The sequence below is a fragment of the Camelus dromedarius genome, chromosome 16 (genome assembly GCF_036321535.1).
Source record: "Camelus dromedarius isolate mCamDro1 chromosome 16, mCamDro1.pat, whole genome shotgun sequence".
Classification (NCBI taxonomy): Eukaryota; Metazoa; Chordata; class Mammalia; order Artiodactyla; family Camelidae; genus Camelus; species Camelus dromedarius.
The window spans coordinates 28,477,419-28,502,908 of NC_087451.1; the positions used below are offsets into that span (position 1 = coordinate 28,477,419).

Sequence of the window (25,490 nt, forward strand, 5' to 3'; positions counted from 1 at the left end):
GGCTCCCCGGGAGCGCCCAGGATGGGAGATCAGAACCCCAGGCGGCCAGGAGCCAAACTTGCCGAGCAAGCTCTCCTCCAGTCCGGGGCTGACTGCGTGGGTGCGGGACCAGACCCAAGGGGCCCCAGGGACACCAGAGCTGAGGGGCTGAACACGCAGAGTGGAGGTTTCCACACCTGCTCGCCAGTGTGCACGCGGACGGGGACGGCCGGCGCCACGTCAGGGGGCGCAATCAACACCCGGGGCTTGCATGGACACCCGGACGGCTCGTGCCCTTAGCTACAACCAGGGTCCGGGAGTCAGAACCACACCCCAGAACTAGGACCAAAGTCAAAGGCAGTCCTACAGCCGAGAGACCACAAGGTCAATTACATCATCTGCACAGAGCTGGACGCTCTTCGGGGGAAGACAACAGAACCCAGAGTTTCTCATCCACGATGGAGGGCGTCCTACCTAAAATCAAGAGGGAAAGGTTAACAGTGCCAGACTCAAAGTTGACCACATTCTGGAGTCAGACTTTAAAATCATCAAAATAACCTAATTATTACAGATGCTGCCCTGTAACTCGCCCCGGTACAGCAGGCACAGTGCAGGAGCTGACGCACACGACGTCGCCTTTTTCAGTCTGTGCGCGCGGCGACACGGGCGCCTGAGGCACAGCTGCGTGCGTGCGGAGGGTGGGCGCGGCCCTCCTGGGGGAGGCGGCTCTGACTGTCTCATCGAGGCTGAGCACACACACTTCCCGACTTCTTGCCAATCCTGGGTTTATCAGCAGAAAAGGAAAACAAACCTTCCGCCTCGCTGACAGGTGAGCAGTGACGCATCGCTGGAACTTCTTTGACTGTTACTGAGGGCAGACGCCGACCAGGGATTCTCCCGGTCCTCTGTATCTTCCTTTCGCCTGCTGCCGCTCCACGCCCTTCTTGTCTGGGTGACTTTAAGTGTTTACACGCGGACAGAGTTGACACTCGGTTACCCGTGACGCGGTTTCCCCATTTTACAATTTTACTTTAGCTTTTGTTTGTTGTTTTCTTTGCCGTACAAAGCTTGAAAGCAGCATCTAACAAAATCCATCACATCCTCTTCAGCTCTTTAATTCTAACTGGCAGCTGTTACAGAAACTACTTCTGTGAGGTTTTTTTACGTTTAAAACCTCAGTATATTTGGAATTTATTTTACTAAGGCAAGAGGTAGGGATTAAGAAGAATTTCAAGTGGTCAGCCGTGGGCCCCAGGTAATAACCGAGCACTTCATTCTTTTTCCAAATGACAGCCTCTTACGTAACAGACGCTGTTTCTGGAATTCTCTACCCTGTTCCAAAGATGCAAATGTCGGCTCCTACTTCACCTGCGCCTTCAGAATGCATGTCAGTAACTAGCAGGACAAGTTTCCTTTCACAAACCTAATTTTTAAAAAAATTTTCATGGCCATTCTCAAACATCTACCCTTCCAGTTGACCTTTAAGAGCACGTCACCAATGTGTGTCAAATCGACGGTTTAATTCGGGGAGAATTTCTACCCTTAATCTTCTGTCTCAGCGTGGAGTAGCAGCGTGGCCGCTCCCTTCACGTGTTCAAACGGCCCTCCGCACCCATGAGCCAGGGCTGTGGACCTTCTGCGCACCTGTCCCAGGCGCTCAGCGTTCTCGCTGTTACTGCTGCTCCTGCGAGCCAGGTTTACTTTCCCGCCCAGTATTTCCTCGCTGGCTATTTGTAATATTTAAAAAGGGCGACAATTTTAAGGAAATTATTGTGAAGTACACTCTGTATGAAGCACATACAAGACACAGATGTGAGTTTAAGGAATAATAAAGTTACAAAACCTAAAAGGCCCCCCGCGGCCCCGCCATGGCATGTGCCCCGCGCCCCGTGGCGGCCTGGACACCCGTGGTACTGACTTGTATTCACTTAGCGACCAGTCGCGCTGCTGAGCACGCACATTACTGCTGATAGTTTTCCAACAGGTTTTACTGGCTTCCTCAGTTGTCGCAAAGTTAAAACTGAGATCAGACACAAACAATGCAAATCTGCCTTCTCGTTAGAATGTGTGCACCTTTCACTCCGTTCTCATACCTGCTCATCATATTGTCTAGTGCTTCCAGGACAGTTTGTTGAGTGAATTCCAGCTGGGACACCCCCACCCTCAGATCACACAGAGACACAGCGCTGAGGCATCAGCGCAAGATGGGAGCCGCTGGGTTTGAGGACAGTTTCCCTCATGTGAAGGAAGTATTCTTCTGTTTTTACTGCAAGTTTTTATTAAAACTCATTTTTAATTTTATCAGGTTAACTTTCCTCCTCTCACCTATTAAGACGATGAATTCTACTAATAGGCAGCTTAACAGAAAGCCACCAGCGCAGCCCTGGACGAGCTCACTTGGCCAGGCACACGGCCCTCCCACTCCGCCACAAGGCTGACTGCTGGCGTTTCACTATGAAGTCTTTGCAGTGGCAGCACGCGCACGTGCGTACAAGTGTGTGTCTGTGTGTGCACATCTGTGCGTGCGTGTGTGTGCCCCTGTGTGTGTATGTACACGTGTGTACAGGTGTGTGTACAAGTGGGTCTGTGTGTGTCTCTGTGTACAGGTGTGTGTCTGTGTGTCTGTATATCTGTGTGTACAGGTGTGTGTCTGTGTGTGCGTGTCCGTCTGTGCGTGTGCACACACACCGCACCTGTCGGGCCTGGCGCCCCAGTCGGGGCAGCTCCCTGCAGAGAGCGGGCAAGCTCCCGCTGGCTGAGGCGCCGCCCAGGCTCACACTGTTTCGTTACCACGTCTTCCATCCCATGTTTCGGGGATAATTATCTGTTTGTTGAGTCTTCACTGTTTCATTTTTCTTGCTTCTCATTTTTTAAAATTGCTTTCTGTTTCCTATACTCTACTTCTGACCGATTTCAAGGTCACCCAAACTTTGGAACTAACCTTGGCTTCTTAAAGTGTTCCTTCCCTTGCTAGTTCTCTTTTCACCTTGATGTACAGTTTTCTCATCTCAATGTTCATTTTTTCAGAGCCCACTTTTCTATCACTTCACTGAGGGCACCAGGCATGTGCTGCCTCCTTGCCGGATCCCCGTGTGACCACACCTGAGTTCATGCTGCTCAGGTGACTGGGGTGGGGGCTGCTCACCAGGAGGACCAGACCTGGATGACAGGTGGGGACTTTCAGCCCCACGCTGACCTCCAACCTCTGACCTCAGGGAGGAGGGGGGCTGGAGACTGACCTCAGAGGAATCCTGAACGAGAGCTCCCAGGCTGGTGCTCTCTGGAGGGGTGACCCCGCTCCAGCGGGAAAGACGGGGCTCCCAGGGTCTCGCTCAGCACCTCCCGGGCAGGCCCAGCCAGCACCTGGGTCAAAGGGCAGACGTGGGGCAGGAAGGGTCTTGCGGAACTGAGCCCCACTGTGGGCTGCTACTCGAGCTCTGATTCAGCCCCCAGAGTGCCGGCTGGCGTCCCGGGGTCCTACGGGCTGGCACTGCGGCCTCCGCAGACGGAGGTGACGGAGACGCCATGAACCTCCACAGATCCGCCACGTCCTTCGGAGCGTGAAGCACGCTGCCAGGATGTCAGGAATCTTGGAGACAGCTCGAAGTGGCAACGTGCTATTAAAATAAAACAAGCAAGTTCCCTGACATCTCACTTAATCCAGCAGGTTAAAAAAAAGACAAAGCAACAAACAAAACCACACATGAAACAGTGTCAATCATCTGGTGTTCGCAACTAAATTAAACAGTACATCATGTGTATTATTAGGAGAAAAAAAGTAGAAGACACTCTCCTAACTTACAAACTTTAAATAGCTGCCACTTTTAAGCGGACAGAAGGGCCTCCTCTCCTCGGGAGCTTCTGGGCCAGTAATCATGACAGGCCACAGGTGAGGCCCCGGAGCTGCTGTCCCGGCAGCCGGCTCACAGGGAGCTGGGCATCCTACCGGCCGGGGGACACAGCGCGCCTGGCCTGTGCTTCCTGCCGCACCTGGTGGTGAGCGGACCCTGTCTGCCCAGTTCCCAGGAGGAGCCCGGGGGTTTGCCGGGGTCCCGAGCATGTGCCGACTGACAGCAGGAGAGAACCCTCAAGGGCACAATGCGAACGCTGCAAGGGTCCTGTTATTTTGATGCAAAAGAGATGAAAAGGTCACGACAGTTGTGGTTATGTGTTTACATATGGAGGGGAAACACCATAGCGTCTGCCATTTACTAAAAGCAGCCACAAAAGGAAACAGAGCACATGACAAACGCGAGATCTGGGTGACGTGTGCAAGGGGGCTGTTTGTTCTCTCGATTGTGCTGCAGAAAGACTGAGAGCCGTCCTGTGATGGGGGGCTGGGGGCAGAGGGTCAAAGCAGACGTCCCTACGTTGAGTCGAGGTCAGGACAACGGCCCAGGGAAGGATCTAACTTCTCGCAGCTTAAGCAGTTTGTGTCCATTTTGGAAGCAGGGCACGATGTAACGGGGGCTACTCCCAGCCAGCTCCTCCCTGGGGTCATTAACAGTCGGTCCTGGCGGAGAAGCCCCTGCACTGATTTGCAAAAGCAGGAAACCAAGACTCTATCCCAAGGGGTCAGCTCCCACTCAGGGGGTGATGCTCACGGCCCCCAACCACAGAAAGACACCCGGAACACACAACAAGCTCCCCTGATGCGCTTCCAAGCCTTCCGGAGCCTGTTTCCATGGAATTCGCCTCGTATATTTAGAATCCAGCTCGTTCAGGACAAACTCAGATGCTCCAGGCTCCTTGGCCTGATTCAGATCCTAACATGTAATTTTACCTGATAAACTGAAAACCACCAGGATGGTGTTCACACTGCCAGCCGACAACGCTGAGGAGTGACACATACGCGTCCCCTGGAGGGAGCCGGTAGTGGGGGGGGGGGGGGCAGAGGACAGGAACTTCCCCCGGGAACACAGGGCCCCGATCCCCTTCCCCAGTGACCCTGTGAGCCCCCGCTGCACAGCCCTGATGTGCAGGCGTCTGTGCGTGCCCTGACAGTGCTGAGGGGCGGCTGGGAGGCGGGGGTGGACGCTGCCCCCCCCCCCCCCGGGAACTGAGGTCTCTAGTACAAAGGAAAACAGGGCACAGAGGCCGAAAGGCAGTGTCTCCGCAAACGCACCTGTTCGCGCCCACACGGCAGCGGGGGCCTCGCCTGTCCCTGCTTGTCTCGGGTGCAGGATGGCCTTACGGCAGACCCAGAAAATCAGAATTTATATGAAAATTAAGCGGCCCTTTTCTTGAACCGAGGTGCGGGGGCCTGGACCCAAGACCTCGTGCAGGCGAGGTACCTGCTCCACCACTGGGCTCCACCCTCCCCAGGTGATGCTTTCAAATCACAGAACCGAACCCGTAGCTGGCATCCTCTCCCGCGTTTACTAGCACATCTCTCCTGCCCCCTGCTGCGCGCCTTCTGCGTTAGGAAGCTCCGCCCTGCCCTCATCTTCCTCTCCATCCACAAGTGCACACTGGGGTCAGGGCGCGCCTGCGGGCACACAATGCAGGCGATGCAGGCGAAGACAGGGCCACCCCCGTGAACAAGGAGCCTCCCGAGGGTGCGGCGGCCGAATTTCGAGCCAAGTACCACCCGAGGGCCAGCTTCACAGGGGCTGACCCTGTTTAAACACATAGCCCGCAACGCGCTGGGAGCAGCAGTGTGCGCGACACACGGCCGACCTGCGAGGATCATTTTAGAATCAGTCCCCATCACGGGGAGCTGATGTCACTGCACGGCTCTGAAGTCCCTGCACGTCCGGCGGCCCCAGCCAAGCCCTGATTCCTCTCCAGACGCAAGTGAGAGAAGAAACAGGCTGCAAGGGATTTCACACAGGACTGGAGACCAAGAGGGACGATACGACCAACCCCGCTGGCGTCCCAGATGCTTTACGCACTTTATGGGAACAATGCAGACGGCCCTTCCTCCCTTCCTCCCTCCCTCCCTCCAGAACCGTGGACTCTCCCCTCAAGGAGACCCGAGGGCAGCAGCCAGGTCAGAATGCAGCCACCAGGCTGTGCACGCAGGGTCAGCGCAGACTCCATCACAGACTCCCCGCGCGAGGCTGCGCCCCAACCACGCAGAGAACCGCCGGGTGCCCCGCCACCGCGACCGTGCACACAGGCCCCGCTCCTAAAAACAGTGTAGGAAGGAGCCGCCTGTGAGAAGCCCCCTGTGCTTTAAACCCAGGAGCTCTTCCTGTGAAAAAACTGGAATTCTCTGACTCACTTCCCAGGTTTATCTCCTAAGTGAGTGCTGGGGAGAGGAGCCAATGCGGAGAAGGGCTTGGGGTTTAGGGCGGAAGCTGCGAGCTGGATCCGAGAGAGCTCGTGGGACTGGAGGGAAGATGTGGACGTGACCCCTCCACCTGCCCACCCCCCCAGCTCAGCCCGCCCTGCGGTGTCTCCCAGGGACTCCGGTAAGAGCAAGGTCAGGACAAGGTGGTTTATTAAGCACCTTCCGGGCCGGACAGTGCGTCCGTTTGCCACCCTGAGTCCCACTCCACAGGGGCAGAAGGCCAAGGTGCAGACGCTCTGCGCCCACCAGCCAGCTACGTGGCTGTGGGCGAGCTGTCCGCGGACCCGAGTGCCAGGCACTCCCATGGGGCAAAGGCCTCGCGACAACTGAGTCAGAGCAGAGGAAGGAAAGACGGACACCCCAGAAGAGCAGAGACGCCCCGGCTGAGTGAGGGTGGGGCTGGGCGCAGCCGCCCTCCGGGGACCACCGCCAGGAGCCCACGGGCACGCCTGTCTAACAGGCAGCAGAGACGCAGAGAAGCCCAAACACCAGCAGATGAGGGCTGCGCACTCCCGGGCCCAGTTCTGATCTGACCGCTCTCATCAGCAGAGGCTGCGTTCAGCCTTGTGCCGGCCACCCACGGCCTGTCTACGTGCTGTCTTCCTCCGGACGCCAGGCACCCTGGTGTCCCATCTCACAGTTAAGGCTGGACGGGCCGTGCCCCAGCACCTACGTGCTCCTGCGCCCATGTCTCTGGTCACACTTAAGGAAAATAAAACACCATGATTCTGATTCCTGGTGGGCAGGCCCCTTCTCAATTAAGTGCCTGATAAGTACCAGGTATTTCAGTGCCTTGTGAACCGTGAGTCGCTGCCCCCAACTCAGAAGCAGGCGGACACGGTGGTGACACCGCCGGTCCAAGGGCTGCAGTGGACCCAAGCCAGGGGCACCAAACCGGCGGCCACGGCCACATCAGGTCAGCTGGAGGGAAGGAAGCCCAGGCAGGCCGTCGGCTTCTCCGTGATCCCTCAGCCGTGGAAGCACCGGCAGAGCAGCTCCGGGAGGGGGTGAGGGGCGAGGACAAGCCCTGCTGAGAGCTGAGCGGCTGCCCGGCACCCTGGCAGCAAACGAGCGAATGCAGGCTGATTTTCCAATTACCGTCTAAATGTGAGCTGTGTTCCTTAACGTGCCGGAGACACAATCTGTCCATGTGCTCCTAACCACGTAGGAGGCCTGGAAATTATGACTTTACCTGCTGTCTATCCTGATCTACGGTTACGGTTTCAGGTCAGCGGCTGGAGACGCTGGCCTCCACGGAGACTCTCTCCAAACTGGCCCTCAAGCCTCCGGAGGCAGGGCAACCCCAGGGCAGGGCGGGCGCAGCCTGAGCCCAGAGAACCCCAAATGCCTCTGCTCACACAGGAAAGCCCTGGCTGCATCAGGATTTCATCCCCCCTCATCAGCACGTGTGCACGAGCACCGAAGAAGGAGAAACACAGATGACGCTGGCCCCCAGCCCCTGTCCCTGCGCCACCACAGCGTGGGCAAGCCCGCTCCTCACAGGATACCGAGTGCCCGTGCACCCAGACGGGCGCCTCAAACAGGACACCAGGCACCTCATTTTTGTGGACAATCTTGGTGCTTTTATAGGGAGCAGCTTAAATCCGTACGAGGAAGGCCAGTTTACTGCAACACCCACGTGCAATGGTGGAGCTGTCACACCTGGTCCGGCACGGCCGCCCAGTCGGCCCAGTGAGGTTGTCTTTCCAGTGCTTTTGTCTCAGATTCTTCTCTGATGTATTGAAGTCATCACTGCAGCCTTCTTCTGGCTCACAGCTCTCCTCGTCCCTCCTCTGATTCTCAGCCTCTCAGATACTTTGCTGTGAACACTCGTCCTGTGACACACGCTGTGTATCATGACGACTTTTACCCCATCTTTTAGGAGGCGGATTCAACTCGCTTACACTGAGATACCACTTTCCTTTCAAAACCCATTTCGGTGCCTCACTTCTCACTTTCCACTGACCACGCTTTACTTTTTCTCTGTCTCTACCTTCCTTTGGAGAGAAGCAGCTGTCTGCCCTTGCGTGGGCACGGCGCACGCGGTGCGCCCTTTGGTTGGGCGTCTCTAGCACACCGGGGCCTGTGCCCGCACTCCTTTTCGCGACCCATGTCGTGGCAACCTGAACTTCAACTCTGCCTTCCTGGCCTCTCCCTCTTCCCATCTTTACCTCTTGGTGAGAACTCTGCAACCCAGCTCCCCAGCCCTGATCCCCCCCGGTCACACCCAGAACGCTGCCTTTCAGCCCACCCCTAAACTGCCAGCTTCCTCAGTTATACCTGCCGTGGCCCCTGCGCCCCCGACCTCCCTCTGACTGCGCCCCCCAGGACTCTGCCCGGCGTGCCGGGGGCGCCTGTCGGCCTCACTGCTCCTGGCCAGGAGCAGCTCACTCCACGGAGGAGGGGTGGGTGCCGTCCTTCCCCCCTCCCCGCCTCCCTTCTTTCTTTCTGAGCCCCCGACGAACTGAGCAGCTGGCACCCTCCGGCCCTCCCGGGCCCAGGGCTCTCAGCACCCAGGGCCCCACGTGGTCCGACTCCGGAGTGGACCAGCAGCCTGAGGACTGGGCTTGGGAGGGAGTCGGCGCCCCGGCCCTCTGTCTGTTTCAGTTCCTTTCTTAACAGCACAAACCAGGTTCCCGCACGTCCATCAGCTGCTATTAAAGGGGCTGTCACAGCGCACTGGGATATTCGCCCCGACCGAGTGTGTGCCAGACGGGAGCGGTGAGAGCACGTCGCCTGGTTTGGGGAGAAAAAACCTGTTCCTCCAAGTGGGCACACGACAGACCACACCATGTGAAGGACTTCGGAAACGACCCCAGAGCCGTGCCGGGGTTTGAGCAGTGGGACCAGGTTACGGTGACGGCTGTACTGTGAGGGCCACCAGGGCAAGAAATCCCTTTAAATAAATTCAAGTTAAATCTACTACCACTGAGGTCTAAGACGCAAAGTGAGACGTGACTACAAAGTGAGCTGGTAGGACAATTCCATTCCTCAACACGTCCAGATGGTTCTGAGAGGGTCCCTGAACTTCCCTGCCTTCAAATATAAGAAGTAAGGCAGTCATTTCATACAGTTTTGTATAAAGCAGAAGAAGATCACAAAACATACGGCACTGATTGGATGGGCAGGCAGAAAGTTCTCTCCAGAATGAAGCTGCACTTCAGAAAACTACGGAGAACAAATGGTTAAACCCAGCTTCAAAAACCAGCAACAGTTATGTTTCCAGTGGTGACTGACTGATTCTTGGCTGCATCTTCAGGACAACATACAAAGCACGTGCCGTAAGTGCCACACAATGCGGAGCAAGTGTCTGCAGGGAGAAGGAGCAGGGCGCGGCGTGGGGCCTGGCCGGGGCGGGGCTGGCCAGGCACGAGGCCGAGGCCTTCCTGCAGGCAGAGCGGCGCTCATCCTCCGCCCTCAATGCTTAAACTCCTCGAAACCCCTCAGTGTAACTGAAAGAGGGAAGCAAGTGTCCTGACCCCTGTTCTGCCCAAAATGACATGTGCCACAGCCACCAGCAGATGCGGGGCTGCGTGCAGCCCCATGCGATGGCAGCGGTCTGCTGTACGGCCGGCCCCACAGCTAGTAAAGTGCCTCTGGGTGATCATTTTCAGTCGCACACAAATACATCCATAATAAAGCCAAACAGCGCTCTGCCGCTCAGTCAGGCAAGCAGGAAACAGCCTAAGGGGGAGAACATTTTGGATTCCTATGTTACATCAACGTACACGGTGAGCAAAGAAATCACTTATATGGAAAGTAATGCAATTGCTCATTTCAGGATGACAGGAATGATTGGTTTCTGAAGGTAAGAAAGACTGAGGCAAAAATGAAAAACCAGAGAATGATGCCTTCTAACAACCACTCCATCACCAGGTGAGACCTCTCAGCACACGGGCCGCCACGCACGCACACGCGCCGCCACGCACACGGGCCGCCACGCACATGCACACGCGCCGCCACGCACACGGGCCACCACGCACACGGGCCACCAAGCACACGCACACGAGCCACCAAGCACACGCACACGCACACGCACACGTTCTGTGCATCTGAAGGGGGCTTTATTATGTTTACGGGGCACGTAACGCCCTTCGGCGGCCGTGCCTGATACAACTGCATGGTTGTTCCTGGTTGTGCAGGGCTTTCCTGAGCAGAGAGCCTGTGTCTGGGTTACTTATTGTCCAGGTCACTTCCTGACCACCAGCAGGCACCCGTGGCAGCTGTTTGCAGGTAAAATCCTGGTTCCGTTCTTGGAAGTAGTGGTTGGCAAACTACGGTCTCCAGGCCAAATCTGGCCCAGCGCCTGTTTCTGTAAATAAAGTTTTACTGGAACACAGCCACGCTCATTTGTTTACACGACAACAGAGCTGGGACCCTCTGGCTCGCAAAGCCTAACCTGCACGCCACCTGGCTGTTCAGAGTCTGTGGATCAGACCCCATCCTGAGCTTTCCTACTTCTGTACACCCAAACTCCAAACCCTAGAGCCCTGGACTTGGTTACATGAGACACAGAGCGTCAGCACAATGACATACTATGCAAGCACGAGAAATGACATTTAATATGAGCTTCCCATGGTCAAGGATCAATTTATTATAATGCTAAGGTCTAAGTATATGAAATTATAAATTCAGTCTAATCACATCACTGCAAAAACGTATCTGCTTAGGAAAAAAGAAGAAACATTGTGATCCCCTGGCTTGGCACTTGGCAACCACTAAGAGGGGACCCTCAGGCCCCATCTCATCTCATCTCATCTCAACTAGACCATCCACTGTTGAGGGCAACAGGCTTCTCTGCGGCCAGGACCGTGCTTAGCATGGGTTTTAAGCACACAGCTGGCATTTAGTAAGCTATTTCCTGGACAAGGAATAAAATGAACGACTTCCTGAGTCATCTGGACCAGAGACTTTCCTGAGGTCACGTTAATGGCACCATAAACCTTTTCTGACAGCGATCACATGGAGTACACTCAGCAAGAAAAACCCACAAAGGAGTGACTGCAGAGACCTGTGTTCAAGGGCGGCGCGGCCACCAGGAGAGGGAGGGGAGGATGGGTCGGGGCTTTGCCACGCAAGGCAGGTCCGCTCTCTCCCCGTCAGGGGTCTTTCACAGTCAAGGCAACCTCGGGCCCACCACCCAGGCTCCTGTCACCGCAGGGGGCCTCCCGAGGGGCTGAGTTCAGCATCATCGTTGCCCTCACGGTCCTCGCTGTCCCCGCACTTTCCCGGGGCTGCTGGGGGCGCCGGGAGCCTGAGCGTCAGAGTCGTCAGGACCCCAGGCAGGAGGCCGAGGAAGGCGCCCCCAGGGAACCCACGTGGCTGCACCAACCCCCGTGCCTCTCGGGAGAGCTGCCTCCTTTCCTGCTGGGTGCTAGCTGCTGCGTGTATTTCCAGCAAAACAAAACACTTAAAAGTAGGTGTTAAAAGAGCAGCAAGACGGCCTGGGGGAGAAAAGGGGATGTGGAGCCACGAGGGACCAGGGTCTCCTGCCCGGAACCTCCCGCACGTTTGCTCCGTCACACCCGAAAGAGCTCTGCACTTCTCAAGAGACGATGGTAAAATGATCGTGGTTTTTTTTTTTTTTACTGCTGAGAATACACTGAGACTCTACTAAACTCAAGCAAGGAATTAAATGGCTAACGAGGCCGTCTCTGTTTTCAAAGTGAAGTCCACTGCCCAGCATGACTGACCTTGACCACCTGTGGCCCTGCCCCCATTAGCGAAGGTACCCAGGGGCTCCTGGGAACCGCAAGGCAGGGACCCGGGGACAGACATCCTGATCCAGGGGGAGAGCACACGCCTGAACTCGGTCCAGGATACCTGGGTGATTCCGCACCCCGAGCTGCGGGGCACCACTTACCAGCGCAGGGCGATCTTGATGGGGGTGGTGAGGCAGGATGTGAACAGGTCGGCCGGCAGGTCGGGGACCATGGGCAGGAGCTCGCTGGCCTCGCAGGCCGCCAGCTGGATGCAGTTCTTCATCGACGGCGGCAGCGGCATCTGGGCGAGCGGGTGGCCCGGGTTAATGGCAGCGACCTGGGGCGGGGGGGACAGCGAGGAGGAGAGCGGCTCAGCTGTTGTGCACCACAGATGGGGCCGGGGACGCAGCACCCAGGGAGGGCACCCCGGCCCATTCTCCGGAGGGGATGCTGCTGGATGCCTCCAACATGGCCCAGCATGACATGTACACCTTAAAAAAAAAGTGTACATCTTAAAAAAAACACACACACACAACGCATTCAAAGTTTAAAAAAACTGCAGGACTGTCAGATATGAGCTGGATACTCTGATCCCAGGACCCTGCCACGGCCAAGCACGCTCCCCCGGCGCTAGCGGGCACGAGTCCCTCCCCGCCACATGCCTGCACACACTGGGCAGTCCACACGGGCTAGGCTCTGACTCTCAGAAACAGTGAGGTGTCCGAGAATTCACAGTGCCCTGGCCAGTGACAGGTAGGGGGCAGAGCGCACGACGGCCCGCAGAGAGGCAAAGAGGAGCACGGTGGGGACCCGACCCCCACCCACCCCGGGACGCGCCCCAGCTGGTGGCAGCAGAGCACCGCTGGAGACCTCTGACGAGGAGGAGGCAGACCCCAGGAGGCGGCGGGAGCTGCCATCACCACCGAGCCTGCGGTCCTGACCTGAGGCTGGTTTTCGCTCGTGCTCCCACCTGGACCCCGTGAACCCACGCCCCGGGCCCGTGACGCTGATGGGCGCCCGCACATGTGCGTTAAAACACACGCAAGCCCCGACGGCTCACGCAGAGCTGACACCGGTCACCACACGTCCACTGCTGTCACGTTGCTGCTGGTAACACCTGAGGTCTCTCAAACGCGAGGCGGTAAAGGTCGTGCTGTTACTAATTACCTGTCCTACTACAGAACACACTTCAAATTCTAGTATATGTCATAATAAAGAGAACTTTTTCATTTTAACTTTTTAATGAAAACAGCAATTTCTAAGAGGAATGGGTTTTTGGTTTTGTTTTCCTACTGTGGTAGAATACACATACTGTAGATTCACCATCTTATCCACGGCACTCAGGACATTCGCACGGAGCCACCATGGCCAGAGTGGGTTTAAAGCAGAGGGAGAGGGAGGCGCAGAGTCCTGTTCGGTCCTCTCCGTGGCCCCAGCGGCACAGGCTGAAGCAGCACCAGGGAGCAGCCTGCTCCGCAAGGGAAACTGGTCTCAGGTCGGGGTGACAGGCCCGCTGGGGGTGACAGGTGGCGGCGCGTCAGCCCTGAGTCACCGGGAAGACGCAGACGCTGCAGAGGTGTCAGAGCCCGCGGAGGCCGCGGGAAGCGCTCCGGCTCCGCACTTTGTGCAGGTGCGTCTTCTCCAGGGGGGAGGAGGGAAGGTGACAGCGGCTGAGGTCAGGCCCAGGGAGCCGGGGGGAACTTAGGGGGAACACAGTGCCCACCACGAGTCCGGGGACGGAAGCGTCCTGGGACGGAAGTGGACACACACCTTCTCGCGCGCGTCACTGCCAAGGGGCACCGACGTGATGGTTAAAGAAGCAACGTAGATGAGAAGCAACAGTCACTTGTGTAAAGCCCAGATTCATGAACAGCAGGAGCAACCTCTTCTGTCAAATAAAAATGAGATGCAAAAAACCCCCACAAAAAAACAAAAACAAACCTAGATTCAATGTTCTTAAATGCTGGTGTCACTCACCAGTTTCACCTTTCCTGCTTATAATTTGCTTCCACAGTACAGCTACCCCTGAGAACAGAACAGCAGCCCCCAGCGCCGCGGCCTGTCCGTCTTCCTGTCGCCTCTTCCTGACCTTCCGAGGCCTGAGGCTCTCAGGAGTGAAGCATTTGCCACACCAAGGCCACCCTTCTGCCCGGGGGAGGCAGCGTGGGGCGGGTGGCCACGCACAGGCAGCCACGTGGGTACCAGGGTGGGGGGAGGCCCTGACGGCGCCGTGCGGTGCTGTCTCGGCTACAGCCCGCGGCCCAACCACACCTGGCCCAGAGCCTTGAGGGTACAGGGCCCAGGAGGCAGAGGAGACAGGGAGCTGTAGGGACGTCTCCATCCCGAGTAAGTCCCCAAGAAACTGAACTTCCCAACAAACGCCAGTGTCTCCAGCAAGCCCTGCAGCGAGGCGGCCCACAGACAGGCATTAAGTGCGGCTGCGGGCAGTCCAACCGCAGCACACAGTGCAGCCCCGCCGACTCCTGCGGGCCTGTCATCACCTCCCTGCACAAAGAAGGCACGTGTGAGCCTTCCCGGGAGGTAATTAGAATCAGTATCTTTTTTTTTTAAGTGACATTCTAGGCAGAGGATTCCACCAACATTTCATTTTTCAAGCTGCTAACCCAGTTATAAAATTTTTAAATTTAAATTTAAAATTAAAACACATTGTTTCGGTTTTGTATTTAAAGAGACCAATCTTTTCATTGAAATCAGTCTTTGCAAACAGCCCGCGTGTAAGGCAAACTCCTCAAAGGTGGCCGGCAGAGCAGTGAGCCAGCCCAGCGGGGAGCCACCAAGGAGCCGGAAGGGCACGCCGAGACACGCTGTCACCCAAGGGGCTCCTCCTGGGAACTGAGAGACGTGAACACTGGGGAACCGTCCATCTTGAAAAGCTTGCTAGAGCCTTCTGGAGGGTTTGGGAAGGGTCCAGAAAAATCTTCAGATGCGATCCAGGGCAACCAGATCCAAGAGAGACAGCTGCTCCATCTTCCACACGTGCGGACGACGTGGGGCTCGGGCGCCGGGGCTCCCGGGAGACAGGCCAGCAGCTCGCACAAGGCCTGGAAGCGCCCGCTCCGGAAGCGCGGGGTGCGGGGTGTCGCGGAGGGGCACTTGCGTTTCTCATTTTCTAAATAAAACTTGGGACGTCTGGCTGCTGCTCTTCTCCACTCAGATGAAGAGACATCTGCACAGAGATGAAGGCACAGGCCATCTCAGAGGCTCTAACAAGCAACTCCCTGAAAATAGCATCTACTTGGTAATAATTTCAGTTCCAGCTTAAAGAAATTTTTATTCTCAGTTCATTAACACCCACTTGCAATGGACATTTGTGCGAAGCTCAGGGAGAGCCTGGGGCCCGCCGAGGAATCAGACGTGCCAGCCCAGCTCACGTCACAGATGTTCACGGCTACCTATCACGTACTGCACTCAAACAGCAGACACAAAGTGGAAGCAGTAGTTTTTAAATACATAATTTTTATCAGCCTCTATACATCGAATATTAAACAGCAATTTAAAAGTAAGGGTCCCTATTGCTGGGAACTGTGACGTCTAGGCCGAGAGCAGAAGCCACCCTGCCGGGTTAGGCGTGTCGGGACAGCGAGGAGTCCCAGGTTGCGCCCTTCAAAGGGCAGCTGAAGAGAGAGCGCCTTCGGGGGACAGTGCATCATGACAGTCCTGGGAGTTCACCCGAGCGGCCGTCCACTGTTTTAAAGCCATTGCATTGCTCACCATCGAACAGTTTCTAAAATGCTCTGGAATCTTCCAACAACTCAGTGAAGACGCTTGACTAGAAACTGCAGCCAAATTCTTCTCCCCAGTTACTCTTAGACACTCAGCAACCGGAGACAAGGAGGCACTCAAAACCCCCGCGAGCTTGACACAGACGCCTGTGAACCGCGTGGACACGTTTTCGGTTCTCTTGGGTGTAAACCTCAGGGTGGAGTCGCCGCTGGGTGACCTGCAGCTCCAAGTGGAGCATCTGAGGACCTGTCAGACCACTTTCCGAAGCGGCTGCACCGTCTTATGTCCCCGCCAGCGGTGTGGGAGGCTCCAGTCTCGCCGCATCCTGGCCCGGCTTGCAGTGATCCCTTTCTGCTCTGCTCACCCGGGGTGTGAGGTGCACCTCACTGGCTCTGCTCTCTGACTCCTGAGGGACTGACGCCGCCCCTTCCCAGCCTGACCACGCTGGCTGGAACTCCCAGCTCCACGTGGGTGCGGACGGTCAGAGTGGCCCGCCCTGCGTTGCGCCCACCTTGGGGGGACACTGTCTTTCACTGCCGAGGACGAGGCTTTTATATACGCTCTCTATCAGGCCGAAGGCGCTCCCCTCTACCCTAGTTTGCTAAGAGATTTTTTTTTAATCAAGGAAGGATGTCGGATTTTGTCAGAAGCTTTTTTCTGTGTGCCAGTCGATGCGAGCAGATCTTTCTTCGTTAGTCTGTTGGTGTGATAGATTACATTAATTGATTTTTTGAATATTACACCAGATTTGCATGCCTGGCACAGAGCCCACGCAGTCGAGGAGTGTAATTCTTTTTAGGGAATGCTAGAGCTGCAGTTACCTCACAAGTACGTCTGTGGGAGAGGGATGGTCTGCAGGAGCTTCTTCCCCCTTTTGTAACGTGCATCCATCTTGGCTCCACAGTAATAATAACATGCCCTGGGAAGTCTTTCCCTCCCTCTCCATTTTCTGGAAGAGACTGTGTGAGGTCGGTTAATTCTCTAGACGTTTGGCAGAACTCTCTAGTGAAATCATCTGGGCCTGGAGATTTCCTCCTCAGGAACTTTTAAAATTGCAAACCCCATTTCGTGATTACTCATGCTGTCTGTTCCGTCCCAGGGAGACCGGGTGGTTTGCAGTTTTGGAGGAGCTGGCCCGTTTCTTCAACGCCGTCGAAGGTATGAACGTAAAGCTGTCCAGGGTGCTCCCTCATTATTCCTCCCACGGCTGCAGAGTCCCGAGTCTTCTCTGTCCTTGTCGCTCTTGCCAGAGTTTCATCCGTGTTACTATTTCTGAGAATCGTTTTTTGTCTCGTGGATTTTTCTCTTTTTCGTTTTCAGTTCCAGTGACTTCCGCCCTCACGGGCACTAGCTTCCTCCCCTTCTAGTTTCCTGAGGCAGCGCTATGGCCTGAATGGCCGTATCCCCCAAATCCATCTGCTGAAATCCTGACCCGCCGAAGGTGATGGCGTGAGGAGGTGGGGCCTGCGGGAGGTGAGGGCGACTGGGGCCGGTGCCCTTGGAAACGCAGCGTGGAGCCCCCAAGCCCGCCCACCACATGGGGCGCGGCGAGCAGGCCCGGCGCCCGCCAGGAAGAGGCCCTCACCCGAGGGAGCTGCCTTCCAGCCTCCACACTGTGGGAAACAAACCCGAGTTGTCTGGGAGCTGCTCCGTCCGCGGCGCTGTGTCACAGGAGCCCGAGTGACGGGGACGGGAGCCTGGACCACCGCCCCGACTCTCCCCTGGTCTCCAGCGCCGCGCCCCGTGCCCCGGCTCCCCCGGCTGCACCCGACCGGTGCAGACGTGCAGGGCGACCCCTTTCATTCGACTCATGCATCTTCTTTCATTGCCCTTCAGACCCCTGACCCATCAGTTACGTGCTGATTCTCTGTTTCCCGTCTGTCGCGACTTCTGGTTGATCCCACTGTAGTCGAAGCGCTTTCTCGTGTGACTTCAGTGAGCCAAAGCGCGCTGGGCGAGGCCTGCTTTTCGGCCCAGGACGTGCTGTGCCTGGGTGGGTGCTCGCTGCCACTGTTGGCCGGAGGGCGCAGGGGACGCCAGGCAGGGCCCTGTGACTGACGTTAACAGCAATGGCTGTTTCATCTGCAAAGAAGGACGAGCGTCTAACCTCCTCTTCCCCGGCCTGCAAGCCTCCTGCTTGTCCCCTCGCCACACCACACACAGGCTCACGGCACCAGGGGGAAGGGAAGGGGGTCCGTGGGAGTTAACGTCTCTTCCCTGCTTCTGACCCGAGTGCTAAAAAAGCCTCTTACCCGCTCGTCTTAGCTCCCGAGGCTGGCAACGTCCTACCTGCCCTTCTCCCCGAGCCTGCCTCTGAGATCACCGCCTTAGTGAAGACACTGCTCTGGCCGCCACCAGAGGCCCCGCAGCCTGTGCTCCACGGATCCTTAGTGGGAAAACGTGACCTCAAGACCCTCAAGCTGGCGGAGGTAAGGCCTGCCCGTGACGGCCACCAGGGCCGCACACAGGGGTCCTGCTGGAGCCACGGTTCCCTGCACCGTATCCCGTGGTGTCTGCCACCACCTGTGATCCAGGACAGTAAGCAGTTTCTGCCATATTTAAAAATAGATGAAATTAGAAAAGAGGATCAAACCCTAAGATTTAACTCAGAGAAGCTCCCAGGTTTATGCTGGCTGCAAACAGTACATTATATTCACAGGTTTGGGTTAATAATTGTCTCTGCTTTTACATTTCATACAAATCAATCAAAGCGCAAACACATCCAGTGAATCACGACACATCTAAAGGTAGTTTACTCAAGTGTGTGTCTGCTTGTTAGCCCAGATCTATAAACATTCCCCGAGTATCTCCTTTATACGCGGCATCCTCGACAGGTTCACGTAACAGATTTAAATCCGGCTGACAACACCAGTAGAAGACACTGCAAGACAACACACTTAATTGTCAAACTAATTGCATAAAAAACTGCTCTATGAGGTCAGCTGAGGCAGACTGCAGGCTCAGGGACGTGTCTGTGACGGGAGCAGAACCCGTTACGCCCTGGAAGCCGACTGCGTTAACGACGCACTTGCTTGTCTGTGGATTTCATCTAATACCGTCAGTGGCGAGGGTTCCTAAACTTTTTACGCAGAGAAATCACTTTTCTTTCACCCAAAGCCTTCAAACTAAGGGATCAGGAACAGTAAAAGGTGCCGACAGAAAGGAACTGGATCTGCCCACACCCCGCGGAGGGGACGGAGCACAGGCCGGCAGCAGGGCGCCTGGAGACAGCTTAGGGACCACTCCACCGCGTGGGCTGCGGCGGGACTGAGAGTGAAACACGCTGCACGCCAGGAAATGTCGCCCAAGGGGAAGGTGTCGTGCCCGCGAGCTCAGACGCCAGGTGCCCTCCCCCACCCCTGCCTTACTGGGGGTCAGGGTCCTGATCTAGAAGCTGCTTTTCTCACCAGCGCTTTTCTGCGACCCTTTCCACTTTCTGGTTAGCACCCCAGCTCATCAGAGCACTCAGGGACCAGCCCCTCTTCATTTCCACAGTGGCTGTCTTGTCCCCAGCCAGGCACCGCCCTGTGTGTTCAGATTAGCCCCTGTCCTCCCCTCTAAGCAGCGGAAAGGGTAGCATTTCTCCTCCCATCACAATGCGTGTGTGTGTGTGCACGTGTGTGAGAGAGGTGGGGGAGAGGGAGGGAGACAGACAGGGGACAGAGAAGGAAGAGTTTCAACTACATTACAGGTTTCTTACGAATGTGTTTTGAAAATGTTCACTATTATGAATTCTTATAGCTTAATTCTATGTAAAGCATAAGGCACAGAGGGTGGGCCTGGCCCACCTATATGAAAAAGAAGGCACGAGAGGGTCCAGAGTGTGTGCAGAGAGGCAAGAGGGGACAGGGCCTCATCGGCCGAGGCGTGGGGGCGGCCCTGTCATCAGGACCACCCCTGCTCACCTCTGCCTGGCCCTGGCCCCACGCTCCCCGCCAGCCTTGGAGACGATGAGGCGTAACCAGCCACGGGGAGTGTCCCCCAGAAGCAGAACTGGCAGATAAAACTTAATAAACCATTGCTAAGACACTGAAGATCCGTCTTCCCTTCCAGTTACGGGACCAGCTACAAGAATTTTGTATTTAAAGTAAAAGCTGTTGCCAAAAATTTCAATTCTCCTTTTCTCTCTCTCTCCGGCTCAACACATACACTGTACACCGTGGACAGAAATACTCCTTCCACGGCTTCTGTCTGAATGTAGGCAGTGGGACCTCTGAACCTGTGGTCACAGCCACAAGGCCACTGGGCAGACCTCTCAAGTGCCCCTTCATATCTACTGCAAGAAGCAAGAGGGACAGTTAGTGAAAACAGCCCAGAACTCCACAGCCGCCATCAACAGTGCGTGTGGGCAGGATGAGGGCACACATGACGCCCCATCAGCGTCTGGCACGCACCCCAAGTCCACTCCTGTGTGCCGCCAGCCCCCAGCGAGACTGGGGGTCTGCATGAGTTCCCCTAAGAGGGAGCTGGGGCAGCACTGCGCGGCCTGCCCAGTCAGCCTCCACGCAGAGGGACACACGTGACCACCGAGATAAACGCCAACCTGCGAAGGATGCTGTGGGGAGACGAAACAGCCTGGGCCCCCACGGTGCTGCTGAATAATTAAATCATCTGCTTCGGAGATCGTAGCGAGAAAGACAAACTGTTACTCACGTAGAAACCAGCAGTGAGGTTCTTCACTACTTACAGCTAGAAGCATCCAAGGGCAGACGCACAGCCTGAGAAGATGCCTCCAGCAGAACAAAGGAGAAACTCAAGAAGGCGACAGGGGTGGGATGCGGAGCACAGTGGCTGCAGCTGCGCCCAGGAGAGGGGTGCAGGGAACCCCGGACCACAGCCGGGGGCAGACCCGGCCGGAACAGTCAGCCTCGGGAGCAGGGAGGGACCCGCGAAGAAGACACCCTGGGAAAGAGGCCTGTCCGAGGCCTGGTGCTGCCCCTGCAAACTTGGAGAAGACGTTAAACCTCTCTTTCAAGAAGAAGAGAAAATCTCCAGGAAAAGCAAAGTAGTACACGAAAGCTGCTGCGGAAACGGAGACCCCAGCGCCCGGCTCAGCCATTGCATGAACAGCACGCACACGGCTGCAACCAGGGGGCTGAAGGTCAGCATCCGTCACTTCCTAGAATCAGCCCCCACACACAGCACGGGGAGACCAGGGAATACGTCCAAGTGCAGGTGGCAGAGCAGGGAAGGCCGGGACACAACAGAATGCCCAAGAGCCTCCACCCAGAAGACGGTGGTGATTACTGACGCAACTACATAAAACCACAGGGCGTTATCTCAAATGGCAGGGGCTACAAAAGACAGAGAACCCAAACACAGCGACAGAACTAAACGGCGGTGGGGACACAGGGCGGGCAGTCGATGACTTGCCCTCCTTGCCTTCTCTTTGGAACCCACAACTTGACACACACAAGACACGACGTTAAGCCTCCCTGTCACGCGTCTCCTGGCTGTCAAAGTTCTGCTGCACAGTCCCTCCGGTCTGTTCAACAGAGCTTACTCATGGCAGCTCTGGTTTTGGTTTGCAGGTAGCAGAGAGCCCAGAGATAACCTAGAATTTATGACTCCAGAAGGCGGGGTGCAAGCACGCTGGTCGCACTTACAGAGACACTCACGAGAGGAAGCAGCAGCGTGAACTGGTAACACGGGTCCCCGGCAGCGGCAGAGTCCTGGCCAAGCGGTGTGGACCGGGCGCTGTCGTTCACCGTAAGCCCTCGGCAGTAGTTAATTTTTAAAATGACGGCATGTGCTAGTTTGCTAAAAATTAAAATATGTATTTTAAAAAGAACATTGAAAGCAGAGAGAATTGAAGACTTTCCTTAGGTTTTCAAATTACCAGACTCACAGACACAGAGAGCAGACTTCCGGTCACCAGGGGGTGACGGGGGTGGGAGGGGATAAGCTGGGAGTTTGGGGTTCGCACCTCTTGGGGAGCGCGGGAGCTGAGCTGTCTTGACTGTGGTGGTGGTTTCTCAAGTGCACACAGCTACCAGTCATCAGAGTGCACATCTGAAGTGTGTGCGCTTTACCGCACAGGAATTACACCACAATAAAGGTGTTTAAAAATTTTTTTCAAATTACAAAGCAACATGACACAACGAAATGTGTGAAGATCACCGAGTGACAGGTATGCGCTTTCCTGGCTCAGATGAAGTTTCGACCGTGAGCAGTAATGGACGCGGTGCTCCCGGACAGGCGTCCTTACGCCCCACCGCGCTCCCCTGAGAAGGAGTCCACGGCAGGCAGCCCTCCTGGTCCCGGCGGGCACGCGGGCTGAGAGCACGGAGGCTGATGGGCATCTCCTAACACTCACGTCACTCGTGTGTCTGACTTTGTTACTTGGGGGTTTTCTGGCCCAGATCACTGTTTTCCTCCATTGTATTTAATCATTTTTTTACCCACTTTATTTTTCAAACTCAGGCACAAACCCTTTTACCTGCCAGCTTCTTTCAGTTCCCACGTTATCATCCACCCAATAAAGGTGTTAAAATGTACCGACAGCTTACAGCGAGTCTGGCCAACTGCAGACAGGGAAAGAACTTTTAAAAAGAATAAACCTAAGAGGTTACTACACAGGATTGCTGTTTCTGCAGCATAAAAAAAAAAAAAAAAAGCTAACATGAACATTGAGGTATTAGCTGGGAGCCAATTTCATCATTTTAATTTCCAGCATTGATGTAAGAGACCAGCCAACAAACAATAGCTGGTGACGGTGAGCGCCGTGGAAAACGGTGAGACTTACCCGCACTGCCATCCCGGGGGGGGCGGGGGGGGGCGCGACCAGCGGCGGCGCTGGTTACGAGACGTCTGGAGTGACTGCACCGCCAGCTCGGGGCCACTTCCGATAACGCTTTTGTCATTTGCTCTCCTCCAAGAGGAATTACTCAAACATTTCTCCCCAAAAAAAGACGCATGGAAAACTCTTCTGTTGCACTGAAGGAAACGAACAGTTTCTTGGGCTGACTGATGGCTGGCGGCACGCGGGGCGCAGGCGGGACCGGCAGCACAGAGGCCCCGGGTGCCGCACACACCTCCCGCGCGGGACATGCTCTGGTCTTTCCTTGACGACCCTGAAGCTCATAACTTGGGGATAACAATCAGGCAGGGGTCTTCGGCACTTTAATTTACATATTTTAAATGTAAACCAAACAAAAATGTTTGCAATACTTATGACTTGATATGAGGGGGGAGGGTGCCCTGCATGCACAAGGTCCTGGGTTCAATCCCCAGCACCCCCATTACATAAAATAATTTTAAAACAAATTAGCCTAATTACCACCCGCCCAAGTTAAAAATACACATATTTATTACTTGACACGAGGAAAAGCAAATCTCCTCCTGGTGCTCTGAGTTCTTCACCGCTTATTAGGTAAACTATCCCTCGGGTAAACAGACGAAACGCCGAAAGGCAAGGGAAACATTTAACGGCAGAAGACTGGGCCCCTCCCTTCCCTCGTTACAGAACGCAAAGGTAACGGTGCTGACAGCTCTTGGCGCTGGGCCCCGCGTTCGAGGACGAGTGGCGGTGTATTCATCGGTCACGCTGCTGCATGTCCTGTGCAAGGGCTTCGCTGGTGAACGTAAAACATTAAACTGCACGGCAGGCTAAATTCTACCAGGCAGAACTTCAGATTCCACTACTGACTATTTCAGCCACATCCTCTGATGAAAGATGGAAAACATAACAATGCGGTAGAACTGGACAGACCCAAAGGGCTGGAGGAAGCAGGTGCTCAGGACCAGCCCTACCCCTGAGCTGAGAACCTCCCGCACGGCGGAGCTGGGGCCACGGCCCCGGAGGCTGCAGAGGGTTTTATCCTCGCTCGTGCGCGGGCCACCGGATGGAGGCCTCCTAGCTGAAACTGCCTCTTCAGCTTCTCTTTAGAATTCACTCTTTCATTCAAACACCAAATATTAATTAAAACAACGAAGTAAAATGTCTCTTTGTGACCAAGTACTTGGCTCTTCAGTTTCTTAAACAGAAGCCACCGATGGCGGCTGCTTAGGTCTGTTTCCGTGTTTAGCTTATGGGTTTTTTCTCCCCAAACACACACAAAAAATGAGAGCAGTAACAAAGATGCCACTGGACCTGAAGTCTAGGCCCAGACATGGGTCCATTTCTCCGAAAATAAATGTGTCTGCTTTATTTTCACATTTATCTCGGAGGCAGAGCCCACTGGAGCACAAATCAGCCCTATTAATGGTATCAATTAATGTTTGGATTAAAAGTGGCACTGGGTAAAATGAGATGGAAAAACAAGCCTCGCACCGAGGCCATCCCAAGGTCTTTGCCACCACAGCCATGCCCCACCCTGGCCCACGCCGCAGCCCCGCGCCCCCGCCCGCCCAGAAGACCCGGCAGCAGCCCCTCACCTCCAGCTCCTGCTCCCTCTGCAGGGCAAACTGCTTGAAGGACTTGACGATGAGGCCGGCGTTGGAGCAGTCGTAGACAAAAATGGACGGGCTGCCCATCCACGTCTGCAGGTCGTATATGGACAGGGGGATGTACTGGGTGTAGTTCTGGAAAGGAAACAGCGCAACGCGTGACTCACAGCGGGACTCTGACTCGCCAGCACCTGTGCCTCGGGGTGGATGCCGCATGCTGGGTCTGCTGGGTCTGCTGCGGAGACTGAGCTGCCGCCCCTCCTCTGCAAACAGCAGCGAGCTAAGCTCCCTGCCACCTGCCCACTCGCTCTTACCTGTTTTATCGGGAAGAACCAGGCGGTTGTCACAGTGGGACCCCAGCCCCGGGCTCCTCCGGAGGTGCCACCCGGGCAGCTCTCCTGGGCGCTGCAGGCCGTCCCTCCAAGTGGCCACCGCAGGGCCCTCCCGTCCCCCTGAACTCTCCCACCGCCTGCAACCAGACCACAGCTTTCTCCTAGAAACCCCAGGGGTATGCCTGTGATGTGCGCCGCTGCCCGCTCCCCGCTGACTCGGCCGCTTCCCCAACACGATACACGAGAAGATGAGCTCTGGAGAGTGCGCTGGGCCCCAGACGCACGTGCTTCCCCTCCTGTCCCCTCATTTTGGAGCACCTGGCAGCATCCTAGCCTCCAGAAGATCTAAATCACACGTGAGGGGTATACATGGACTTGGCCCTGTAACTCTTTTCAAGTCACAGAACATTAACGTGTTGACGTGAATCTGCGCGGCGAAGCAGCTTTCTGGACGCCCTGCACTGCTCAGTCCTCAGAAACCCCCCGGTGGTCGCGGCAGAGGGAGGAAGGCTCCTCGTCTCACCAGGGAGGTGGCGCCAGCCCTCGCTCAGAGGTAACGCGTCCGCAGCTCTTCTGCACGGAGCCATCACCTCCGTCCCCTCCTCTGGCACCAGCAGTGTGGGCGGCGAGACTGGCAGAAATCAATTCTAAGCACTTAGAGCTGAGATGACTGTGGTTCCTCAACGCTGAGCCCCAAACGCTGCCTCCAGCTTTGCCCAGAGGATCGTTTCCAGTGCGACAGGGACCGGGGCCCGAAGACGGCGTCGGCGGTGGCGGCGGCTTCCTGGATGGGCACGCCCAGCGCCAGGCCAGTCCCGACCGGGGGGCCCAGGAGGGGAGCACGTGTCAGCGGGTGGGGCAGGGGGTCCTCCATCACCCGGGGGCCACGCCCCCTGCCTCCCCCTAGACTGACCTCGCCCGGTGGCCGGTGTGTGCACCGTCACTGCCCGAGCCAAGAGGACACGCGGGCACCCTCTGTCTGAGCAAACTCACTGAAGGACTCTGAAGACGGCGGTTCTTCCCTGATGAGCCTGCAGAGGCGGCGCCTAG

The 25,490-nt window shown here is 56.1% G+C and overlaps 1 protein-coding gene across 6 annotated transcripts in view; it reads right to left on the bottom strand.

Moving 5' to 3' along the window:
• The window catches only part of RPTOR (regulatory associated protein of MTOR complex 1), a 235,351-nt gene that overhangs the window by 100,173 nt on the left and 109,688 nt on the right, over positions 1–25,490 (bottom strand). For all 6 annotated transcript variants that reach the window (XM_031469283.2, XM_064495402.1, XM_064495406.1 and 3 more), the window contains 2 exons: positions 24,097–24,243; positions 12,138–12,313 (listed from right to left, as the gene is read on the bottom strand). In XM_031469283.2, the coding sequence (XP_031325143.2) occupies positions 12,138–12,313; positions 24,097–24,243 (323 nt within the window). The remainder of the gene's footprint in view (positions 1–12,137; positions 12,314–24,096; positions 24,244–25,490) is intronic.